At 41.0% G+C, this 19,447-nt stretch overlaps 1 protein-coding gene across 3 annotated transcripts in view; it reads left to right on the forward strand.

The window, feature by feature from the left end:
* USP40 (ubiquitin specific peptidase 40) overlaps window positions 1-19,447 on the forward strand; it is a 70,817-nt gene that overhangs the window by 43,400 nt on the left and 7,970 nt on the right. For 2 of the 3 annotated variants that reach the window (XM_074968243.1, XM_074968244.1), the window contains exons 19-29: window positions 465-518; window positions 1,849-1,937; window positions 2,508-2,594; window positions 3,888-3,924; window positions 7,461-7,525; window positions 8,144-8,218; window positions 9,051-9,177; window positions 11,205-11,299; window positions 12,522-12,640; window positions 13,100-13,165; window positions 13,432-13,642. In XM_074968243.1, coding sequence (XP_074824344.1) covers window positions 465-518; window positions 1,849-1,937; window positions 2,508-2,594; window positions 3,888-3,924; window positions 7,461-7,525; window positions 8,144-8,218; window positions 9,051-9,177; window positions 11,205-11,299; window positions 12,522-12,640; window positions 13,100-13,165; window positions 13,432-13,642 — 1,025 coding nt within the window. Of the gene's footprint in view, window positions 1-464; window positions 519-1,848; window positions 1,938-2,507; window positions 2,595-3,887; window positions 3,925-5,103; window positions 5,176-7,460; window positions 7,526-8,143; window positions 8,219-9,050; window positions 9,178-11,204; window positions 11,300-12,521; window positions 12,641-13,099; window positions 13,166-13,431; window positions 13,643-19,447 lie in introns of all 3 variants that reach the window. The other variant, XM_074968242.1, reaches the window with a different exon arrangement.

Raw genomic sequence — 19,447 nt, forward strand, 5'->3', positions numbered from 1 at the left:
AGAACTTTGTCATCTTGTTTTAAAAAACAAAACAAACACATCACAAATGAAAGCAATTCTGAGACTGGTAAATTGCCTTCCTGTAAGACTTATACTTTCTATCCCTCCCTATAAGATTTATTTCAAGGCATTTTTAAAAATGTGTATCCAAAGTTGCAAACTTTGGCCAATCACAATATTCAAGCCATTATTGCTAAGGTAGCTGACTTTTTAAAAAGGGAAAGTAATGTCCAGCCAGGAGGCAAGGCTAGCAGTGTTTTCTTGACCTCTGGGAAGTGCTATCAAATTGTGATATTAGTGCTGCACCTTAGGGACAAAAAATTTTCTACTATGAGATGCCTCTACTTAGCTAAACCTGTTAGTCTGTTAATTTTCAGTCCTCTATCATTCCAAACAGCTGAGCCAAATTCAATTTGATTTTAATCTATTTAGTCCATCTTGTCCTCCTTTTTCCTCCATTGTAGTGAACGATAGCTGTCTCAGACCTATTAACAGAAATGGGAAGCTTCTCTCTCCAGGTAAGCCTCTCTAGTAATCTGTCAGATAAAATTAAGGAGAAGATGCATAGCTGCTATATTTCTCATTTAATAGAACATACAAATATAGCTGGGTGAATAATAGATTCACTGTCATTCATAGTGGAAGTTCATAGTCATTCATAATTATAACGAATAGTCATTGGGCCATGGAGAAAGTGAGAGTTGTTCTGTAGCGTGGTGGCTAGGCCGCTCTCTTAAGACATTGGAGACCCAAGTTCCAGGTTCTTCTCTGACTGTTGATACAAAGTGGAGCAGCTTGAGAGAAGAGATGGACAGAGACCCACCCCAAAATACCCCATCAGCCGATGACTAGGACATGCGCCTGCAGTATGGGACACCAATGTTCAAATCACTTCTCCCTGTCAGGAAGAGAGGGAATTGGACCCTTGTCACTGGACTAAACGTTAAAAGGAGGTCTGTGGGGTTGCCGCCGCTGCTGCTTCAGGCTGCTTTGTGACTCCAGCCCAAAAACTCGAAATGTTTTGCTAATGTTGAAATGAAACTGTTTGGTTCTTATATTACCAAAATATTTCAGTTTTTCAGTAATGTCGAATCTATTCATGAATTCTTATTGTGTTTGCCAAATGGTTTCAGGTTGGCCAAATAAACTATTCATTGTAACAATTTCATCGAGCTCCTATATACAAGTCTAATATCATATTAAAGTGATGAGTAGCATTTCATGGTGTTCCCATACTTAATTAAAACAGGAGCCTTTTTCCAATAGTAATATTTGTCTGTTAGCATTTCCGCTATCAGACAAATAAACCATTTAATTGTCTTTTTTTTATTACTTGCATCTAAATTCACTAATATTAAATACTGTACTACCAATCATGTATTCATTAGGAACTGGATGCTGGATCACTGCAGAAATGCACAAGAGGTGAACAGCTACCCAATACAATATACTGTATATAGATGAAAATAACTATTAGTTTTCAGTAAGTAAGCCATGTAAATAAATTTATAAAGAAAATAGAGTAATTTGAATCTTGCTAAAAATATGAGTCCATAGCTCCTTTCATTTTTAAGGCTGCTTGCTAACTGTTTCAGGAAAAGTAGAGTCCCTCTTTGTGGATTTACAACATATATTCCTATAAACATTACAAACTAAATGTTAATATTGTTAAATAATTGAAGTTGATACACAATAGGAGGATTTTAGAATGGATTGGATAACTAAGCATGAATAAATATATTAACAGTTAAGTGTTTGCATCATCACTTTCATGACCACACTGGCAACACTAGTATTTTTTGGAAACAAACTTTTATTGTGTTTTCCATATTTTTATCCTCTCTAAAGTGCCTGAGGATTATACTGTCAAAGAAGCAGAACTAAAGATGGGAAGTCTTTTGGGACTGTGTCATGGAAAAGCTCCAACTTCCACTCAGGTAAAAGAGTAGGGATACACAGAAAGAGGACTTGGCGCAAAAGAGTTTTGGTCATGTTTACATTTTCCAATATTCATCATTTGTATTTTCTCATCATAACACTTCGTAGAGTTAATGGCAGTATAGGAGAAATGCTCATTCCTTTTACGAAATATGCTAATTGGCTTACTCACTTTAGAGACTTAGGGGTAGTAGGAACATTGTCATTTACTCTGTTCAGCACCTTCCCTGCCTTATTTCATTTTTAACTGTAAGATGTACCTGGTCTGCCTATTGTATGTTTTGCCACAAGAGGATTTCAGTGCTGTTTGTTTTGTTAGAGAGACAACCCTGCTGTAATTAACCAACATGCACGTGCAGTGAATACAAAGAAAACTTAACCCTGTTTTCATTCTTAACTATATCTTCTGAGAGTTTAGATAAGTAATTATGATAGACTACCCCATATTTGTAAGTAGTCTGTCTTAGCCTTATTCTGGAATTAAAAATCATGTAAATCTATTATATGTGTATATAAAATCATGCTGCATGATCTCTGAACTTTAACTTGACATGCTATCCTTTTCTTAGCTCTTCTTGTATTTTGTTGTTGGGAGTGAACTGCAGGGAGGCCCAGAGATGGAGATAATAGTGGAAGAGACTGCATCTGTGAGAGAGGTAAGTATTGGAGTTTTACAGATATCTTTCATTTTGCATGGATACTTTAGCACTCCAATGCCAGCTCCTCTGCACCTGGATACTCCTCGCTTGCTACTGTGTATTGCTTCAAAATAGCATCCATGTTACAGCAGGTGCCCCCGGGGAAATTGATTTATTGGGGAAAATTTCAAAAGTAGGAAAGGGGAAAGAAATGTCTTGAGTTCCTTAAAGATGGTGGGGAGAGGATACTGCCCATGGACTGATGAGAATCCAGCTGGCTTAGACATGGTCATGTGATCATCTTTACAAGTAGTGTCACTTTATTAGTCATGCGGGACCATGTAATACTATGACAGGGTTGATCACGATTAAGTGGGGTGTAAGCAACTGGATCTGCAATTTTATTGTAGAATTAGTCTTTTTAAAAACTGAAGCGAGGTCTGTGAGCAGAGCCTATTGTGGAAGAGGAAGAAGGTAGCTTTTGGTAGTGGCTGACTCTTTTTGCTAGAGTTGGCTTCAGAGCAGCACCTTGCTCCAAACTAGGAAGTAGATACGGGTCTTGATATCAAACAGTGCTTTAAAATATGTTTTAAATTGTTGTGGTTACGAAGCTCTAATGTTTAATATCTTTAACTTGTGTTTTGGAGTCATCGTGTCTTTAAAACATGTACATGCTGGTCCTCTGGACTTTTAAAGCAAAGAGTTGGTGCTGAACATAAGGACACACACAATGTGGGTTCAAAATCTTTTGGAAGACACTTAAAAAAAAAAAAAATCTCTCTCTATCGCCAGCCCACCCTCATAGCAGGTGCCCTGCTGCTGCCACAGCAGTTCTCATTGCGACTAGCATAAACTCTTAGTATCTACCACGCACATAGTTAGACTAAAAGTAATCAGAGGGAATTGGGCTTTTTAAGATTCTGGCTTTATTTTAGTAAAGGAGAAACCTGTGGGAGGAAGTTGTCGTGTCAAACTCCTACACAACAGAAGTTCTCTCATAGAAGTGATAAATTGATAGCACAAGTCTATTTTCTGACAGGCTGTGAAAGCTGCTTCTTATAGAATATTAAAATTTTGTATGTATACATTTATACATGAAAACAATTTTATATTCTAAGGGCTCAGATATGGCTTTCCAACAAGCATCAAGTAAGGGTTTGAGTGCAGTTGTTCTATCCATTAAGATAGTAACAGATCAGGAACCAGACTGTGACTTGGTCACATGTTGGAAAATCTAGTTTTGTAAATGAAATTATTTTTCAATTTATGTACTGGAGTTAAATATCACCATCTATTTTTCTTTTCTTTCAGTGTCTAAACTTAATGCTGGAGAAATCTGGGTTACCAGGTTAGTTGTACCAGGTAGTTTGTCTAATATGTTCAGTGTTTTCCAGATTCCTTTTGCACACCCTACAAGCTTAAAAAGTAATTGTTTAAATTAAGCTCATTTGCATCATTGTGAAATGCAATAAAAGAGAGAGAGGATTTATAGAGGCTGGAGAAAATGAATGAAGGTCTGGAAATAAAGTTCATGCCAGTCTAAATTGGGCAAAAACTCACCCTTGACTTCAGTGATCACAATAAATAAAAAGAGATCTTTAAATCACTTTGCCAAAGCAAAGCTGTAAAAGTGAAATTAATGGTAAAATTGCATCTGTGAGCATGTGCTTTGGACCATTCCATTATTAAAGGTGCTAAATGAAATGAGCAGGCAGAAGCTATTTAGTGATTGACTGTCTATATTGGTGGTTTTGTCAGCACAGCATTTTTCATTGCTGCTAGTTGAAAAAAAGGAGGGAAAAAGGAGCGTACCGTCATTTCCTCTGTCTTGAGCACTGAAATTAATATGTATTAAATGCAACATTCTATGTTAGTGTAAAGTGAAGGTTGAAAATTTAAACACAAGTCAGATAATAGGAAAGTTCATGTTCAAAAAACATTTTCATCTACATTCATTTACTTGTATTAGGATACACATTAAGCAGCCAAACTAAAACTTCTCTGTGTGTGTGTACGCACCACCCAGTAGGTAAATTCATGTTTGAAAAATGTTAGCCTCATTAATTTCTGTAAGTATAGATTTCCCTGCCATGAAAGCAATGGTACTGTGTTCTTGTGTGTTACTTTATATCACCAACCCTGAAAAGCTGAATTAGGCCTTAATTTGAACTTCATGTATAGGTGCTCTCTTTCTAATAAAATGTGTGTTTCAAATCACTTGGATTCTTTTTTTCCTCACTTAAAAAGACTTTTGGACATGCTTTTTTCTTGTACTTTATTAAAATAATTCTGTTTGGATTTAGGGGTTTTAGTTAGGTCAAATTTTAGACCTTAAAATGCATACATATATAAATATTTTTATAATACTTTCCTCAGAGGAAAAATTCAAGAACAAACATAACTGCTCTTCCGTAATGCTTTGTGCTCACTCTGCTCTTTCTATCTATCTATAACGTATTATAATCCCAGAATTAGTGCAAATCAGCCCTGAATTTTTGGAGGTAGTAAAAATACCCTTTTCTTACAGCAACAGTTGTATTCATTTTTAAGAGGCCATCATCAACTTTAATTGTACATCTGTTTGAAAATATACCTACAGGTAACGCTTAACATCTTTGTAACTGAAAACTAATTTTTATCAATTTTTAAAATTTTGTTTTCTTTGTATTTGACAGCATTTTTTTAAGCGGACAATTCACTTCTCTTCTGTGTCTTATTCAGAGAATCCTAGAATAGCAGGGTTGGAAGGGACCTCAGGAGGTCGCCTAGTCCAATCCCCTGCTCAAAGCAGGACCAATACCCAACAAAATCATACCAGCCAGGGCTTTGTCAAGCCTGACCTTAAAAACCTCTAAGGAAGGAGATTCTACCACCTCTCCAGGTAACCCATTCCAGTGCTTCACCCAGTGAAAAAGTTTTTCCTAATATCCAATTTAAACCTTCCCCACTGCAATTTGAGACCATTACTCCTTGTTCTGTCATCAGCTCCCACTGAGAACAGTCTAGAGCCATCCTCTTTGGAACCCCCTTTCAGGTAGTTGAAAGCAGCTATCAAATCCCCCCCTCAGTCTTCTCTTCTGCAGACTAAATAATCCCAGTTCCCTCAGCCTCTTCTCATAAGTCATGTGCGCCAGCCCCCTAATCATTTTTGTTGCCCTCTGCTGGACTCTTTCCAATTTTTCCACATCCTTCTTATAGTGTGGGGCCTAAAACTGGACACAGTACTCCAGATGAGGCCTCACCAATGCTGAATAGAGGGGAATGATCACATCCCTCGATCTGCTGTCAATGCTACTACTTATACAGCCCAAAATGCCATTAGCCTTCTTGGCAACAAGAGTACACTGTTGACTCATATCCAGCTTCTCGTCCACTGAAACCCCTAGGTCCTTTTCTGAAGAACTGCTGCCTAGCCATTCGGTCCCTAATCTGTAGCAGTGCATGGGATTCTTCCGTCCTAAGTGCAGGACTCTGCACTTGTCCTTGTTGAACCTCATCAGATTTCTTTTGGCCCAATCCTCCAATTTGTCTAAATCCCTCTGTATCCTATCCCTACCCTCCAGCGTATCTACCTCTTCTCCCAATTTAGTGTCATCTGCAGACTTGCTGAGGGTGCAATCCACACCATCCTCCAGATCATTAATGAAGATATTGAACAAAACTGGCCCCAGGACCGATCCTTGCGGCACTCCGCTTGATACCGGCTGCCAACTAGACATGGAGCCATTGATCACTACCCGTTGAGCCTGACGATCTAGCCAGCTTTCTACCCACCTTATAGTGCATTCATCCAGCCCATACTTCTTTAACTTGCTGGCAAGAATACTGTGGGAGACCGTGTCAAAAGCTTTGCTAAAGTCAAGGAATAACATGTCCACTGCTTTCCCCTCATCCACAGAGCCAGTTATCTTGTCATAGAAGGCAATTAGATTAGTCAGGCATGACTTGCCTTTGGTGAATCCATGCTGACTGTTCCTGATCACTTTCCTCTCCTCTAAGTGCTTCAGAATTGATTCCTTGAGGACCTGCTCCATGATTTTTCCAGGGATTGAGGTGAGGCTGACTGGCCTGTAGTTCCCAGGATCCTCCTCCTTCCCTTTTTTAAAGATGGGCACTACATTAGCCTTTTTCCAGTCAACCAGGACCTCCCCCGATCGCCATGAGTTTGCAGAATCATTGGCCATTATCTTTGAAATCACATCTGCCAAGTCCTTTAGCACCCCCGGATGCAGTGCATCCAGCCCCATGAACCTGTGCTCATCCAGTTTTTCTAAATAGTCCTTAACCTGTTCTTTCACCACTGAGGACTGCTCATCTCCTCTCCATACTGTGCTGCCCAGTGCAATAGTCTGGGAGATGACCTTGTTTGTGAAGATAGAAGCAAAAAAAGCATTGAGTACATTAGCTTTTTCCACATCCTCTGTCGCTAGGTTGCCTCTGCCGTTCAGTAAGGGGCCCACACTTTCCTTGACCACCTTCTCGTTGCTAACGTACCTGAAGAAACCCTTCTTGTTACTCTTAACATCCCTTGCTAGCTGCAACTTGAAGTGTGATTTGGGCTTCCTGATTTCACTCCTGCATGCCTGAGCAATAATTTTATACTCCTTCCTGGTCATTATTGTTAGTTTCCTCTGGTTAGGGGAAAAGAGAGAAACATTTATAAATGGGAAAATGTGGTTGCAAAACAACAAATTGTTTTTAGGGAGTTGAGCATGTGTGGTATCTATAACTAGTTTTAATTTAAATTTGGCATCCATTTAATCTCTAACATTTTGTCAAAGTTGAGAAATGTATGAATTACTTACCCTTGGGAAGAGTGTGTTTACATATTCTTTTGTAATAGTGATATTTTGCTGCATGTTTTCAGTGTTCTGCTTTTTACAGGTAACAACTGGCATTTGAGAAGAATTGATTGGTGCTATGAAGCTGGAGAGGCATTAAGTGAGGAAGTAAGAGAACCCTATGTTTTACATTAAAAAGCAAATATGTTAAGGGCTCCTAGGTCTGTGGTATATTGGAGATCACATCCTATTTTATGTTGTTGATGATTAGGCAAGAGTGAGAATGTGTACACACACACACAGAATATGTAACACACAAAGTATTTGCCTTGTAGTGATCTGCTGTGGCTATTGTTAAAGATTTTCCATACAATTGTTTCTTGAAGCCTAGGATTTGGTGTGTTAGGAGCTTTGAGATCTACTGATAACCGCTAGGTATTATTATGTATTGATAACTTAGGGAGCTTCAGAGGAAATGGGAACCAGAGAGCAATAGGACGCCTGTTATACTTGCAACACAGACCCATATAAAGGGATGACTTGTACATTGATGTGGATATTTGGTCAGGTTGTGGCACAACACGGTACTCCAAATTCCTGCTCCGTCTAGTGCATCTGAATAGTTGTTGAGTCTCCATCAAGTAATCAGCAGCCAGATGAAGTTTAAAGTGCTCTTGTATGAAAAACAAGCCCCTGTGGCTTTAAGGCCTGCACACCCAGCACGCTTTTTACAAGTGAAAAAACTCATTCACTTAACAAAATACAGTATGCTTTCTGCTCCCTCAGGGTGCCAGACTGAAGGAGCTTAATGTCTGCAGTGGAGATACTTTGGTCATAACTGAAGGGAAACTGCCACCCAAGGTAAAATTTTCACTTTGTGTCATGCTACAGTTTGGCAGATCCTAAGCCATTTAGAACTGTATAAATCAAAAACAAAGCCTGAAACTCCACTCAGTAACCAACAGGCAGCCAGTCCAGATCTCTGCACAGTAAAGTGCACATGATGAGACACTACTTAGATCACTACATTTTGTATCAGGTTGTTCACAAATGGTTTTAAAATGTGTGGAGCACATTGCAGTAGGCTTGAAGTGAAGTGACCAAGAAGTGTGTGATGATAGGTCTGCCCCAGAAAGATATGGTTGCAACCTCCTGGTCAGATGTGGACAGAGAGCATCATCCTGGTCATTTCCACTTCCTGATCAACTAAGGGAAGTTAGGAGTCTAACCAGAGCCCCATAATGTGAAGCAATGTCACCAAAGATGGACAAACACCCCTGTCAGAGGGGCAGATGTCATCTTTGTCATACAGCCTGATGCTTTTCCCCAAACTAGCAACGTCACTTAGGTCTTATATTAATTAAGCCTCAGTCAGCTAGTTCTTACCATGTCTCAGTCTCTACAAGACTCTGAGTAAGGGGTTCATTGCACTTATTGGAGACAAAACTGGGTGACATCATTATGCTGTAACCAGTTTTGTCACTAACCGTTTCCCTGGGCCCTATACAGGTAGAACAAGCTAGAATCCGAGGCCCGTGCAGGAGTCCTTTACACAAAACAAGATTAGAAAAACAATGAAAATGGAAAATTAACATTGCAGATTAATACTCTTCTTCTCTGTTGATGCAAAAATCAAACTTCACGCACTTTCTGTACTATTACAAGTAAGTTTTATTTTTCATTCACTGTACAGGGATTCTTGAAAGTGCCTATCTGGTGGTACAAGCCTTTGATGCACTTCGGACACCAGGAGAGCATGCAGGATCAAATGAACTGCATGACCTGCATGATGGGGGCATTGCGCGTATCTCCAGCAGGAGGTGAGTTCTTGATGTTCAGAAATAAAGGTTTCCATGAACTTCTTGAGTAGAGAAAGTTGCCTTTTGCAAAACCAAATGGCCATCCCATATTTACCAAGTAGGCAACAATATTTGTAGAATATCTTCTTGAAGGGCCTGATGTTTTATGGGTTATAACAGTCGTCTTCTGATCCTTGTAGTAGGAAGAGAGCCTAAGACATAAGCCCTTGTATTAGAGGCGTGGTATTAGGTAGGACCTGCTCACAGAATCTGGCAAAAACAGGGCTAGTAATGCAAAAATACACATTCCTAAGAGGTGCTAAGCACAAAGTACTTACGCGCAAACATCCCGATATCAAGTTGTACCAGAACATTCCAATATTAAGAATGGTACATAAACATTTCCCAAGAATAACAGGAACACACTGATCCCTCCTAAAAGATAGTACGTAATAAAAATGTTTTAATTGAACCAACGTGTACAAGATGATGGGTAATAACTAGCCACCTCGGGGCAGTAACTAACTGTGTCAGAGCCAGTACTAACTTGTTTGTATTAGGGTATAAAAATGTATTTCAGAGGGAGTATCTTTGTCCAGCTGAGGGGGGAATGGAAAGTCCTGCCATTTACTGAGTTGCGTCCATTGTCATGGGCGCACATGTCTTAGTATTCTCATAGAGTCTGCCAGGTGCTATTACCACACTTTGTTGACAATAAATCTGGCAGGGTGCCTTCGTACCTTAACGGATCTTGTGGTTATTGAGCGGTTCGCTCCAGTTGTGCTGAGCTGGGGCAGCATACAAAAAACCCACACACATGCAGCCGAACATCTAACCACAATCCTTAAGCTGTGTACACTGCCCCACAGTTTAGATTATGGGGATGTGAATATCAGTGTGCAGCAACGTACAGCTCTGTAACTCCTCCCATGTGAAAGCTACATTACATTAACTTAGTCCTATTTGAAGAGGATTACATTAATGCGAACTAGGAACCTTCTAGTTTGCACCCACAGCACTTCAGTGCTGGTTGCTGTTCACACCCCTGTAATCTGAACTGTGGGGTAGTGTAGATGAGCCCAAAGTATTGCTGACAAATGTAACTTTTCATAAGCTGCAAAATGATGGGTGAGTAAATAAGGCATAGCTACTAAGGGTGATGCATACATTGCTTTCTTCTAGAAATGTTTGCTCGTTTAAAATTGATAAAATCAAACAATACCAGTTAAGGTAGGAAGATTAAATGAAGTGGGGAAGGAATAAAATAAGGTGGAGAAATAATGCAAACTGGAAAAAAACAAAGCTACTTTCCGCCTCCTCCTGCTGCCAAACGAAGGAAAAAACCCTCCTCTTCAGTACAGAGTTCTGTTGCATTACAGAAGAACTCGGCATTCTCTGTCTTTTCTTGTTACTCTCCTCCCTGCTTCAAAATTAGCATAACTGGTCACTAAATAATATATCCCACTCTTGCTATGTAAGATGTGGAGCTGTACCAATTTTCTTGGAATGCTGTTCAGATAATAGCTTTCATTGGGGCTTCCTTGTTAAATTCGTGGTACCTGTGTTGTTGAACACCGTTTTAACATCTATTGGCAGAGGGGAAAATCATGTTATTTTACATTCTGTCTTGGTTTCTGATCTACTTAGTAAGCACATACTTTCTTTCTAATTAAGAAGTTATAAGGAGGCAAATCTTACACACCACTCATTTTGAGGTAATTGGTTCAATGTTGCCTTTGAGGTTTTAAAAATTTTTTCATTTGTGGTTGACAGTAATCAGTCATAAGCTGAAATTTGCAGTATTAAGACAGGCTGAATTCTTTCCAGTTTTGCATCCTACTAAAGGTATTAGAGGTTTTATGAAATTATATAATAATGTTAGAGAGAGGATGGCTAATTAAACAAATGAAAGTGAAATCTCACATTTATTGAACACTGAATTGACCATTCATTAACTGTTATGATTTTTAGCAAGGTATTGTATAGAACAATACATGTGGTTATATAATGTCAGTTTTCTTTGACTGTATCTACTGATCTCTTTAAAGATTCCCCAACATATGTCCAGTCAGACATCGGGCTTTGTTATGCAGGCAATGTGGAAATCTCTGGAGAAGCTTTTCTGGAGGATCTGAAAATTCAGGTTAGATATTATCCTTTGTATATCACCATGCTACTGTGATTCTATGAGTGAGCTATATTAATATATATTTTTTTATTTCCTTTTCCCCTCATCTCCAGTATGTTCTGATATGGCATTTGCTTATATGCCATGTTCAGTGGTAAGTACCAACAGGCAATATGAGCATGTAGCTCAGACATTTTCCTAGTATCTGTTTCCTGCAATTGCCATTCTACCTTTTACATGTTCCCAGCTGCTAGCGTCATGCTGCACTTCATCTGAACTTTACCTTTTATGGTTTGCAGGCCTACTTTTATCTTGTTATTATAAAAGTGATAAATAAGAGAAACACACACCTCTACAAACACTATCAAAAGAACCACTTTCCATTCCTACATTGTTCCTGTATTAGTTTTTTGTTTCATATGTGGAATTTAATGATTCAATAAATGCTTTTGGTGCTAAGAAGGCCTGGTTATGTCATTTTGGAAGATGTGGATTTGGCCCTGTTGAGTGGAATCTAAGATGCATCTTAGTAATTATTCCTGATGCCTTAGCAATTGTAGCAAGCTTTTGGACAAGAAAACATAACTAACTGAATAGATTTTTATAAATTCCACTGCAAAGGGCACGTTATTCACCCAACTGGTTGTTCCATTTTCACTGCATGGGGAAGGGTGACTATCTTCTTAACTGTGCTCCATATTACATGTCACTTTTAGGTTAGACTGGAACAGCTTGGTTTCAGCCTAACGCTTTTCGTATGGCCGACTAATATGAAAGGCCATGTTGATCATTTACATCCTTTATGCACATCAAAGAAACCAACTCAGAATGGAAACAGCGGTGTGCATTTGATATACCTTTTGCAGAAGAGTAGGGAAAGCTTACTCTGCATCTGGCTGGAGTGATCATGTCTCATCTCATTCACTTTTAAAAACAAAATATAAACGAGTCTGTAAGTGTTTTCAAAGAATCTCAGAAACTGTATGTTAAACTGAGGAACGTTGGGGAGGGAGTTAACTCAGATTTGTTTTGGGGCTGAAAAGGAAATCCGCCCCTTGTAGTTCACACCGGACAGTAGTTAAGTGGACAATAGAGTAGAAGTAGATCTGTGTAAATTCATTCTCTATATTTCTAATTGCTTAAATACTGCACAGAGGATCCGTCAAATGGGTTACATTGTGTGGCATTACTACATCTTGGCAACTAAAATTATTGAAGAGATGTTTGGTTTTTTCAGGCCATGACCTTGCCATTCTTCCAGGAGCTCAGTGTCCCATCACCCGAGTTTCTCAGAGCCTGGACATTGGAAAGTAAGCGCCCAGGCAAGCTTTTACGAAACAACCAGCAACAACTCAAGTAGGTTTCTAATTGAACACTCAACCTTCAGTCTGTTGCAACGCTACATGACTGGATTGTGAGATGGATTGGTGGAGAAATATACCAGTTCAGTCAGTATTAACAGAAAACCCATTCCTGGTAATTTCAGTGTTGTGAGTTGAGTAACTGTTATAAATTAGATGTTTTTCATCTGGAATATCATGTTTTTGTTTTTGTTTTTCTTTAATCAGGGTACGTTTATTGGTTATGCTAACTTTTTCTTTAGAATTTTTGAAATGCAGTGTGCACCTGATCGGATTTTTTTTTCCTCGTGTTGCTTTCAGACAGGCTATGACTTTAGTTTCCAACTCAACATAAGATAGTTTTGCCATCCCTTTAATCTGTAACTTGTCAAATTATAACACATGATTTTTAAATATTAAAAAAAACAAAACCAAGGTGTAATCTTAATAAAACTCATTTGTCTGTCTTTATTAGTGAATATAAACTGGGAGGCAGAACAGAAATCTGTATCGAGCCTTTACAGAAGGAAGAGAATCTGGGGTAAGTACTACAAATTCCTATTAGTATTTTATTGATGTACATTACTAGATGAGACTTAATCTAGCAGTTCTTAACTTAAAACTTTGTCGGGTTCCAGCCAGTGCTTTGTTCTAGGATATTTATTTCACGCACAGATTATTTTACTTCTTATTTCCCAGCAGAACTATTCCTTAGAAGGAAAAGAATTGATCAGGAATGTGCATGGCTCCTGGAAGCTTGATTCACAAGAATTTTGTTACCCCTTATTTTATTTTTTCTGATCACAGCCCCAGTGACTTGCTGCTTCGGGTGCAGATGGGCATACCTGGGGAGAGGGATTACTACCACTCTGTGGATTTGGTGTGGGATATCTCCAAAGAATGCACAGCATGGGCACTGAGGCATAGACTTGCTGCTCACTATTCTCTCCCTGTGGAGAAAATCGAAATTGCAAAATACTTCCCTGAGAAGTTTGAGTGGATGACAATCTCCAGCTGGGTAAGATCTGAAATGACAGAGGAACTAATTTGGGACTGGAATGACAGATGCCAACAATTTTACTTTGTGCAGAGACTGTTTAATAAAAAAGTAAAGTAGGAAAGTTTAAATACTTTTGAACACACATTTCATTCAGTATTACCCATCAGGTGGATTTGGAAGTGAATGGGGTTGGTTATTCTTTAAGGGCTTGATCCAACTCTTACTGATTTCAGTGGAAGGACAATAAGAGTTCAGTTACATCCTATGCCAGTAGAACCGGGGTGCCATTTATGAGCCCTCATGCCATTTCATACCTGAGGTCTGCTCACAGCGCTCACCTTAACCCCAGACAGAGCTCTTAACTGCAACACAACTTGAGTGTGATATGTGATGAATTCTGTGCTGCCCACAGCTTCCACTTTTGGGGCAAGGAGTTTGTCTATGAACAGAGGCAGGGAGATTAAGATAACAAACAAAAGACTTGTCATTAAGTTAAATTAAGGATCATTAGATGATCCTGAAAGCATTGCCAGGTACTCTAGTTAAAAGATAGGAAACAAAGGGTAGGAATAAATTGAGAATGGAGAGAAGTAAACAGTGGTGTCTTCCAGGGGTCTCTACTGGGACCAGTACTGTTTGACATACTCATAAATGATCTGGAAAAAAGGATAAACAGTGAGGTGGCAAAATTTGCAGGTGATACAAAGTTACTCAAGATAGTTAAGTCCAAAGCTGACTGCAAAGAGTTACAAAGGGATCTCACAAAACTGGGTGACTGGGCAACACAATGGCAGATGAAATTCAGTGGTGACAAATGCAAAGTAATGCACATTGCAAAGTATAATCCCAACTACATATACAAGATGATGGAGTCTAAATTAGCTGTTACCCGTCAAGAAAGAGATCTTGGAGTCATTGTGGATAGTTCTCCTGAAAACATCTGCTCAATGTGCAATGGTAATAAAAAAAAGTTAACAGAATGTAGGGAATCGTTAGGAAAGGGATAGATAAGAAGACAGAAAATATCATATTGCTTCTATATAAATCCATGGTATGCCCACATCTTGAAGACTGTGGGCAGATTTGGTCACTCCATCTCAAAAAAGATATATTGGATTTGGAAAAGGTACAGAAACTGGCAACAGAAATGATTAGGGGTATGGAACGGCTTCCGTATTCGGAGAGATTAATAAGACTGGTTTCAGAGTAGCAGCTGTGTTAGTCTATCAGCAAAAAGAACAGGAGTACTTGTGGCACCTTAGAGACTAACAAATTTATTAGAGCATAAGCTTTAGAATCATAGAATATCAGGGTTGGAAGGGACCTCAGGAGGTCATCTAGTCCAACCCCCTGCTCAAAGCAGGACCAATCCCCAATTAAATCATCCCAGCCAGGGCTTTGTCAAGCCTGACCTTAAAAACTTCTAAGGAAGGAGATTCTACCACCTCCCTAGGTAACGCATTCCAGTGCTTCACCACCCTCCTAGTGAAAAAGTTTTTCCTAATATCCAACCTAAACCTCCCCCACTGCAACTTGAGACCATTACTCTTTGTCCTGTCCTCTTCTACCACTGAGATTAGTCTAGAACCATCCTCTCTGGAACCACCTCCCAGGTAGTTGAAAGCAGCTATCAAATCCCCCCTCATTCTTCTCTTTCTGCAGACTAAACAATCCCAGTTCCCTCAGCCTCTCCTCATAAGTCATGTGTTCCAGACCCCTAATCATTTTTGTTGCCCTTCGCTGGACTCTCTCCAATTTATCCACATCCTTCTTGTAGTGTGGGGCCCAAAACTGGACACAGTACTCCAGATGAGGCCTCACCAATGTCGAATAGAGGGGAACGATCACATCCCTCGATCTGCTCGCTGTGCCCCTACTTATACATCTCAAAATGCCATTGGCCTTCTTGGCAACAAGGGCACACTGCTGACTCATATCCAGCTTCTCGTCCACTGTCACCCTTAGGTCCTTTTCTGCAGAACTGCTGCCTAGCCATTCGGTCCCTAGTCTATAGCTGTGCATTGGGTTCTTCCGTCCTAAGTGCAGGACCCTGCACTTATCCTTATTGAACCTCATCAGATTTCTTTTGGCCCAATCCTCCAATTTGTCTAGGTCCTTCTGTATCCTATCCCTCCCCTCCAGCGTATCTACCACTCCTCCCAGTTTAGTATCATCTGCAAATTTGCTGAGAGTGCAATCCACACCATCCTCCAGATCATTTATGAAGATATTGAACAAAACCGGCCCCAGGACCGACCCCTGGGGCACTCCACTTGACACCGGCTGCCAACTAGACATGAAGCCATTGGTCACTACCCGTTGAGCCCGACAATCTAGCCAACTTTCTACCCACCTTATAGTGCATTCATCCAGCCCATACTTCTTTAACTTGCTGACAAGAATACTGTGGGAGACCGTGTCAAAAGCTTTGCTAAAGTCAAGAAACAATACATCCACTGCTTTCCCTTCATCCACAGAACCAGTAATCTCATCATAGAAGGTGATTAGATTAGTCAGGCATGACCTACCCTTGGTGAATCCATGCTGACTGTTCCTGATCACTTTCCTCTCATGTAAGTGTTTCAGGATTGATTCTTTGAGGACCTGCTCCGTGATTTTTCCGGGGACTGAGGTGAGGCTGACTGGCCTGTAGTTCCCAGGATCCTCCTCTTTCCCTTTTTTAAAGATTAGCCTTTTTCCAGTCATCTGGGACTTCCCCCATTCGCCACGAGTTTTCAAAGATAATGGCCAATGGCACTGCAATCACAGCCGCCAATTCCTTTAGCACTCTCGGATGCAACTCGTCCGGCCCCATGGACTTGTGCACGTCCATCTTTTCTAAATAGTCCCTAACCACCTCTTTCTCCACAGAGGGCTGGCTATCTACTCCCCATGTTGTGATGCCCAACGCAGCAGTCTGGGAGCTGTCCTTGTTAGTGAAGACAGAGGCAAAAAAAGCATTGAGCACATTAGCTTTTTCCACATCCTCTGTCACTAGGTTGCCTCCCTCATTCAGTAAGGGGCCCACACTTTCCTTGGCTTTCTTCTTGTTGCCAACATACCTGAAGAAACCCTTCTTGTTACTCTTGACATCTCTTGCTAGCTGCAGCTCCAGGTGCGATTTGGCCCTCCTGATTTCATTCCTACATGCCCGAGCAATATTTTTATACTCTTCCCTGGTCATATGTCCAACCTTCCACTTCTTGTAAGCTTCTTTTTTATGTTTAAGATCCGCTAGGATTTCACCGTTAAGCCAAGCTGGTCGCCTGCCATATTTACTATTCTTTCGACTCATCGGGATGGTGTGTCCCTGTAACCTCAACAGGGATTCCTTGAAATACAGCCAGTTCTCCTGGACTCCTTTCCCCTTCATGTTAGTCCCCCAGGGGGTCCTACCCATCCGTTCCCTGAGGGAGTCGAAGTCTGCTTTCCTGAAGTCCAGGGTCCGTATCCTGCTGCTTACCTTTCTTCCCCGTGTCAGGATCCTGAACTCAACCAACTCATGGTCACTGCCTACCACATTCCCATCCACTTTTGCTTCCCTCACTAATTCTTCCCTGTTTGTGAGCAGCAGGTCAAGAAAAGCTCCCCCCTCTAGTTGGCTCCTCTAGCACTTGCACCAGGAAATTGTCCCCTACGCTTTCCAAAAACTTCCTGGATTGTTTATGCACCGCTGTATTGCTCTCCCAGCAGATATCAGGAAAATTAAAGTCACCCATGAGAACCAGGGCGTGCGATCTAGTAGTTTCTGCGAGTTGCCGGAAGAAAGCCTCATCCACCTCATCCCCCTGGTCCGGTGGTCTGTAGCAGACTCCCACCACTACATCACTCTTGTTGCTCACACTTCTAAACTTAATCCAGAGACACTCAGGTTTTTCCACAGTTTCGTACTGGAGCTCTGAGCAGTCATACTGCTCCCTTACATACAGTGCTACTCCCCCACCTTTTCTGCCCTGCCTGTCCTTCCTGAACAGTTTATAACCATCCATGACAGTACTCCAGTCATGTGAGTTATCCCACCCAGTCTCTGTTATTCCAATCACGTCATAATTCCTTGACATCACCAGGACCTCCAGTTCTCCCTGCTTGTTTCCAAGGCTTTGTGCATTTGTATATAAGCACTTGAGAGAACCTGCTGATCGCCCCTCATTCTCAGTATGAGGCAGGAGCCGTCCCCTCACAGACGTTCCTGCCTGTGCTTCCTCCCGGTATCCCGCTTGCTCACTTACCTCAGGGCTTTGGTCTCCTTCCCCCGGTGAACCTAGTTTAAAGCCCTCCTCACTAGGTTAGCCGGCCTGCTCGCAAAGATGCTCTTCCCTCTCTTCGTAAGATGGAGCCAGTCTCCTGCCCAGCACTCCTCCTTCATGGAACACCATCCCATGGTCAAAGAATCCAAAGCCTTCTCTCCGACACCACCTGCGTAGCCATTCGTTGACTTCCACGATTCGACGGTCCCTGCCCTGGCCTTTTCCTTCCACGGGGAGGATGGACAAGAACACCACTTGTGCCTCAAATTCCTTTATCCTTCTTCCCAGAGCCACGTAGTCCGCAGTGATCCGCTCAAGGTCATTCTTGGCAGTATCATTGGTGCCCACGTGGAGAAGCAGGAAGGGGTAGAAAAGGGCAGATGGGAGTCGTGGAACCCCCCATCTCAGGACAGTGCATCTCATGCCTTCCAACCAGCAGAGTCTCCTTCTGCTTTCTCCCCCCAGACATATCATCTGGTCCACTCTCCGCAAAGGTACCTGTGGAGAGAACATGAAAGCGGTTAGTTACCTGTGTCCACGTTGCTGGAACCCGGACATTCCCCTTTCTTCTTCTGGAGGTCACATGTTGCCAAGCTTCTTCACTGGCCTCTGGGCTCCGCTGTGCAACCTGCTCTAAATCTTTAGAGCTTTGTGCCCGTAGAAGCATATCCTGACTTTTGTCCAGAAAATCCTCAGTTTCTCGTATGCAACGCAGGGTCGTTATCTGTTGCTCCAGACCTTCAATCTTCTCTTCCAATATGGAGACATGCTTATTAGAGCATAAGCTTTCATGGGCTACAGCCCGTTTCATTGGCTGCATAGAATGGAACATATAATAAGAATATATATACACACACACAGAGAAGGTGGAAGTTGCCATACAAATTGTAAGATGCTAATTAATTAAGATGACCTATTATCAGCAGGAGAAAAAAACTTTTGTAGTGATAATCAAGATGGCCCATTTAGACAGTTGACAAGAAGGTGTGAGGATACTTAACATGGGGAAATAGATTCAATATACCGAACTTCCACCTTCTCTGTATGTGTATATGTATATCTTCTTACTATATGTTCCATTCTATGCATCCGATGAAGTGGGCTGTAGCCCACGAAAGCTTATGCTCTAATAAATTTGTTAGTCTCTACGGTGCCACAAGTACTCCTGGTTTTTTTGTAGTTAACTGATTATAAATGCAGTATAATCTAGACCTCCTTTGTTGGAGGGATGTGGGAAATTTAAAGTATGTGTATGGAGAAGAGGAAGGATAAGTGGGAAACCTCATGGTGAATGAGGGTACGGGGACCTCTGGAGGAAAACTTGTTGACATTGGTACATATGCAATTCTAAGAATAAATAAGACTCTTCAGTTGCTGAAGAGCAGCTGCCCCCAGGAGTATTATACCTTAGAAGGTTCAGAGGGGTAGCCGTGTTAGTCTGGATCTGTAAAGCGGCAAAGAGTCCTGTGGCACCTTATAGACTAACAGACGTATTGGAGCATGAGCTTTCATGGGTGAAAACCCACTTCGTCGGATGACATGCATCCGACGAAGTGGGTTTTCACCCACGAAAGCT

This window comes from Natator depressus, chromosome 11 (assembly GCF_965152275.1).
Source record: "Natator depressus isolate rNatDep1 chromosome 11, rNatDep2.hap1, whole genome shotgun sequence".
Taxonomy (NCBI): Eukaryota; Metazoa; Chordata; order Testudines; family Cheloniidae; genus Natator; species Natator depressus.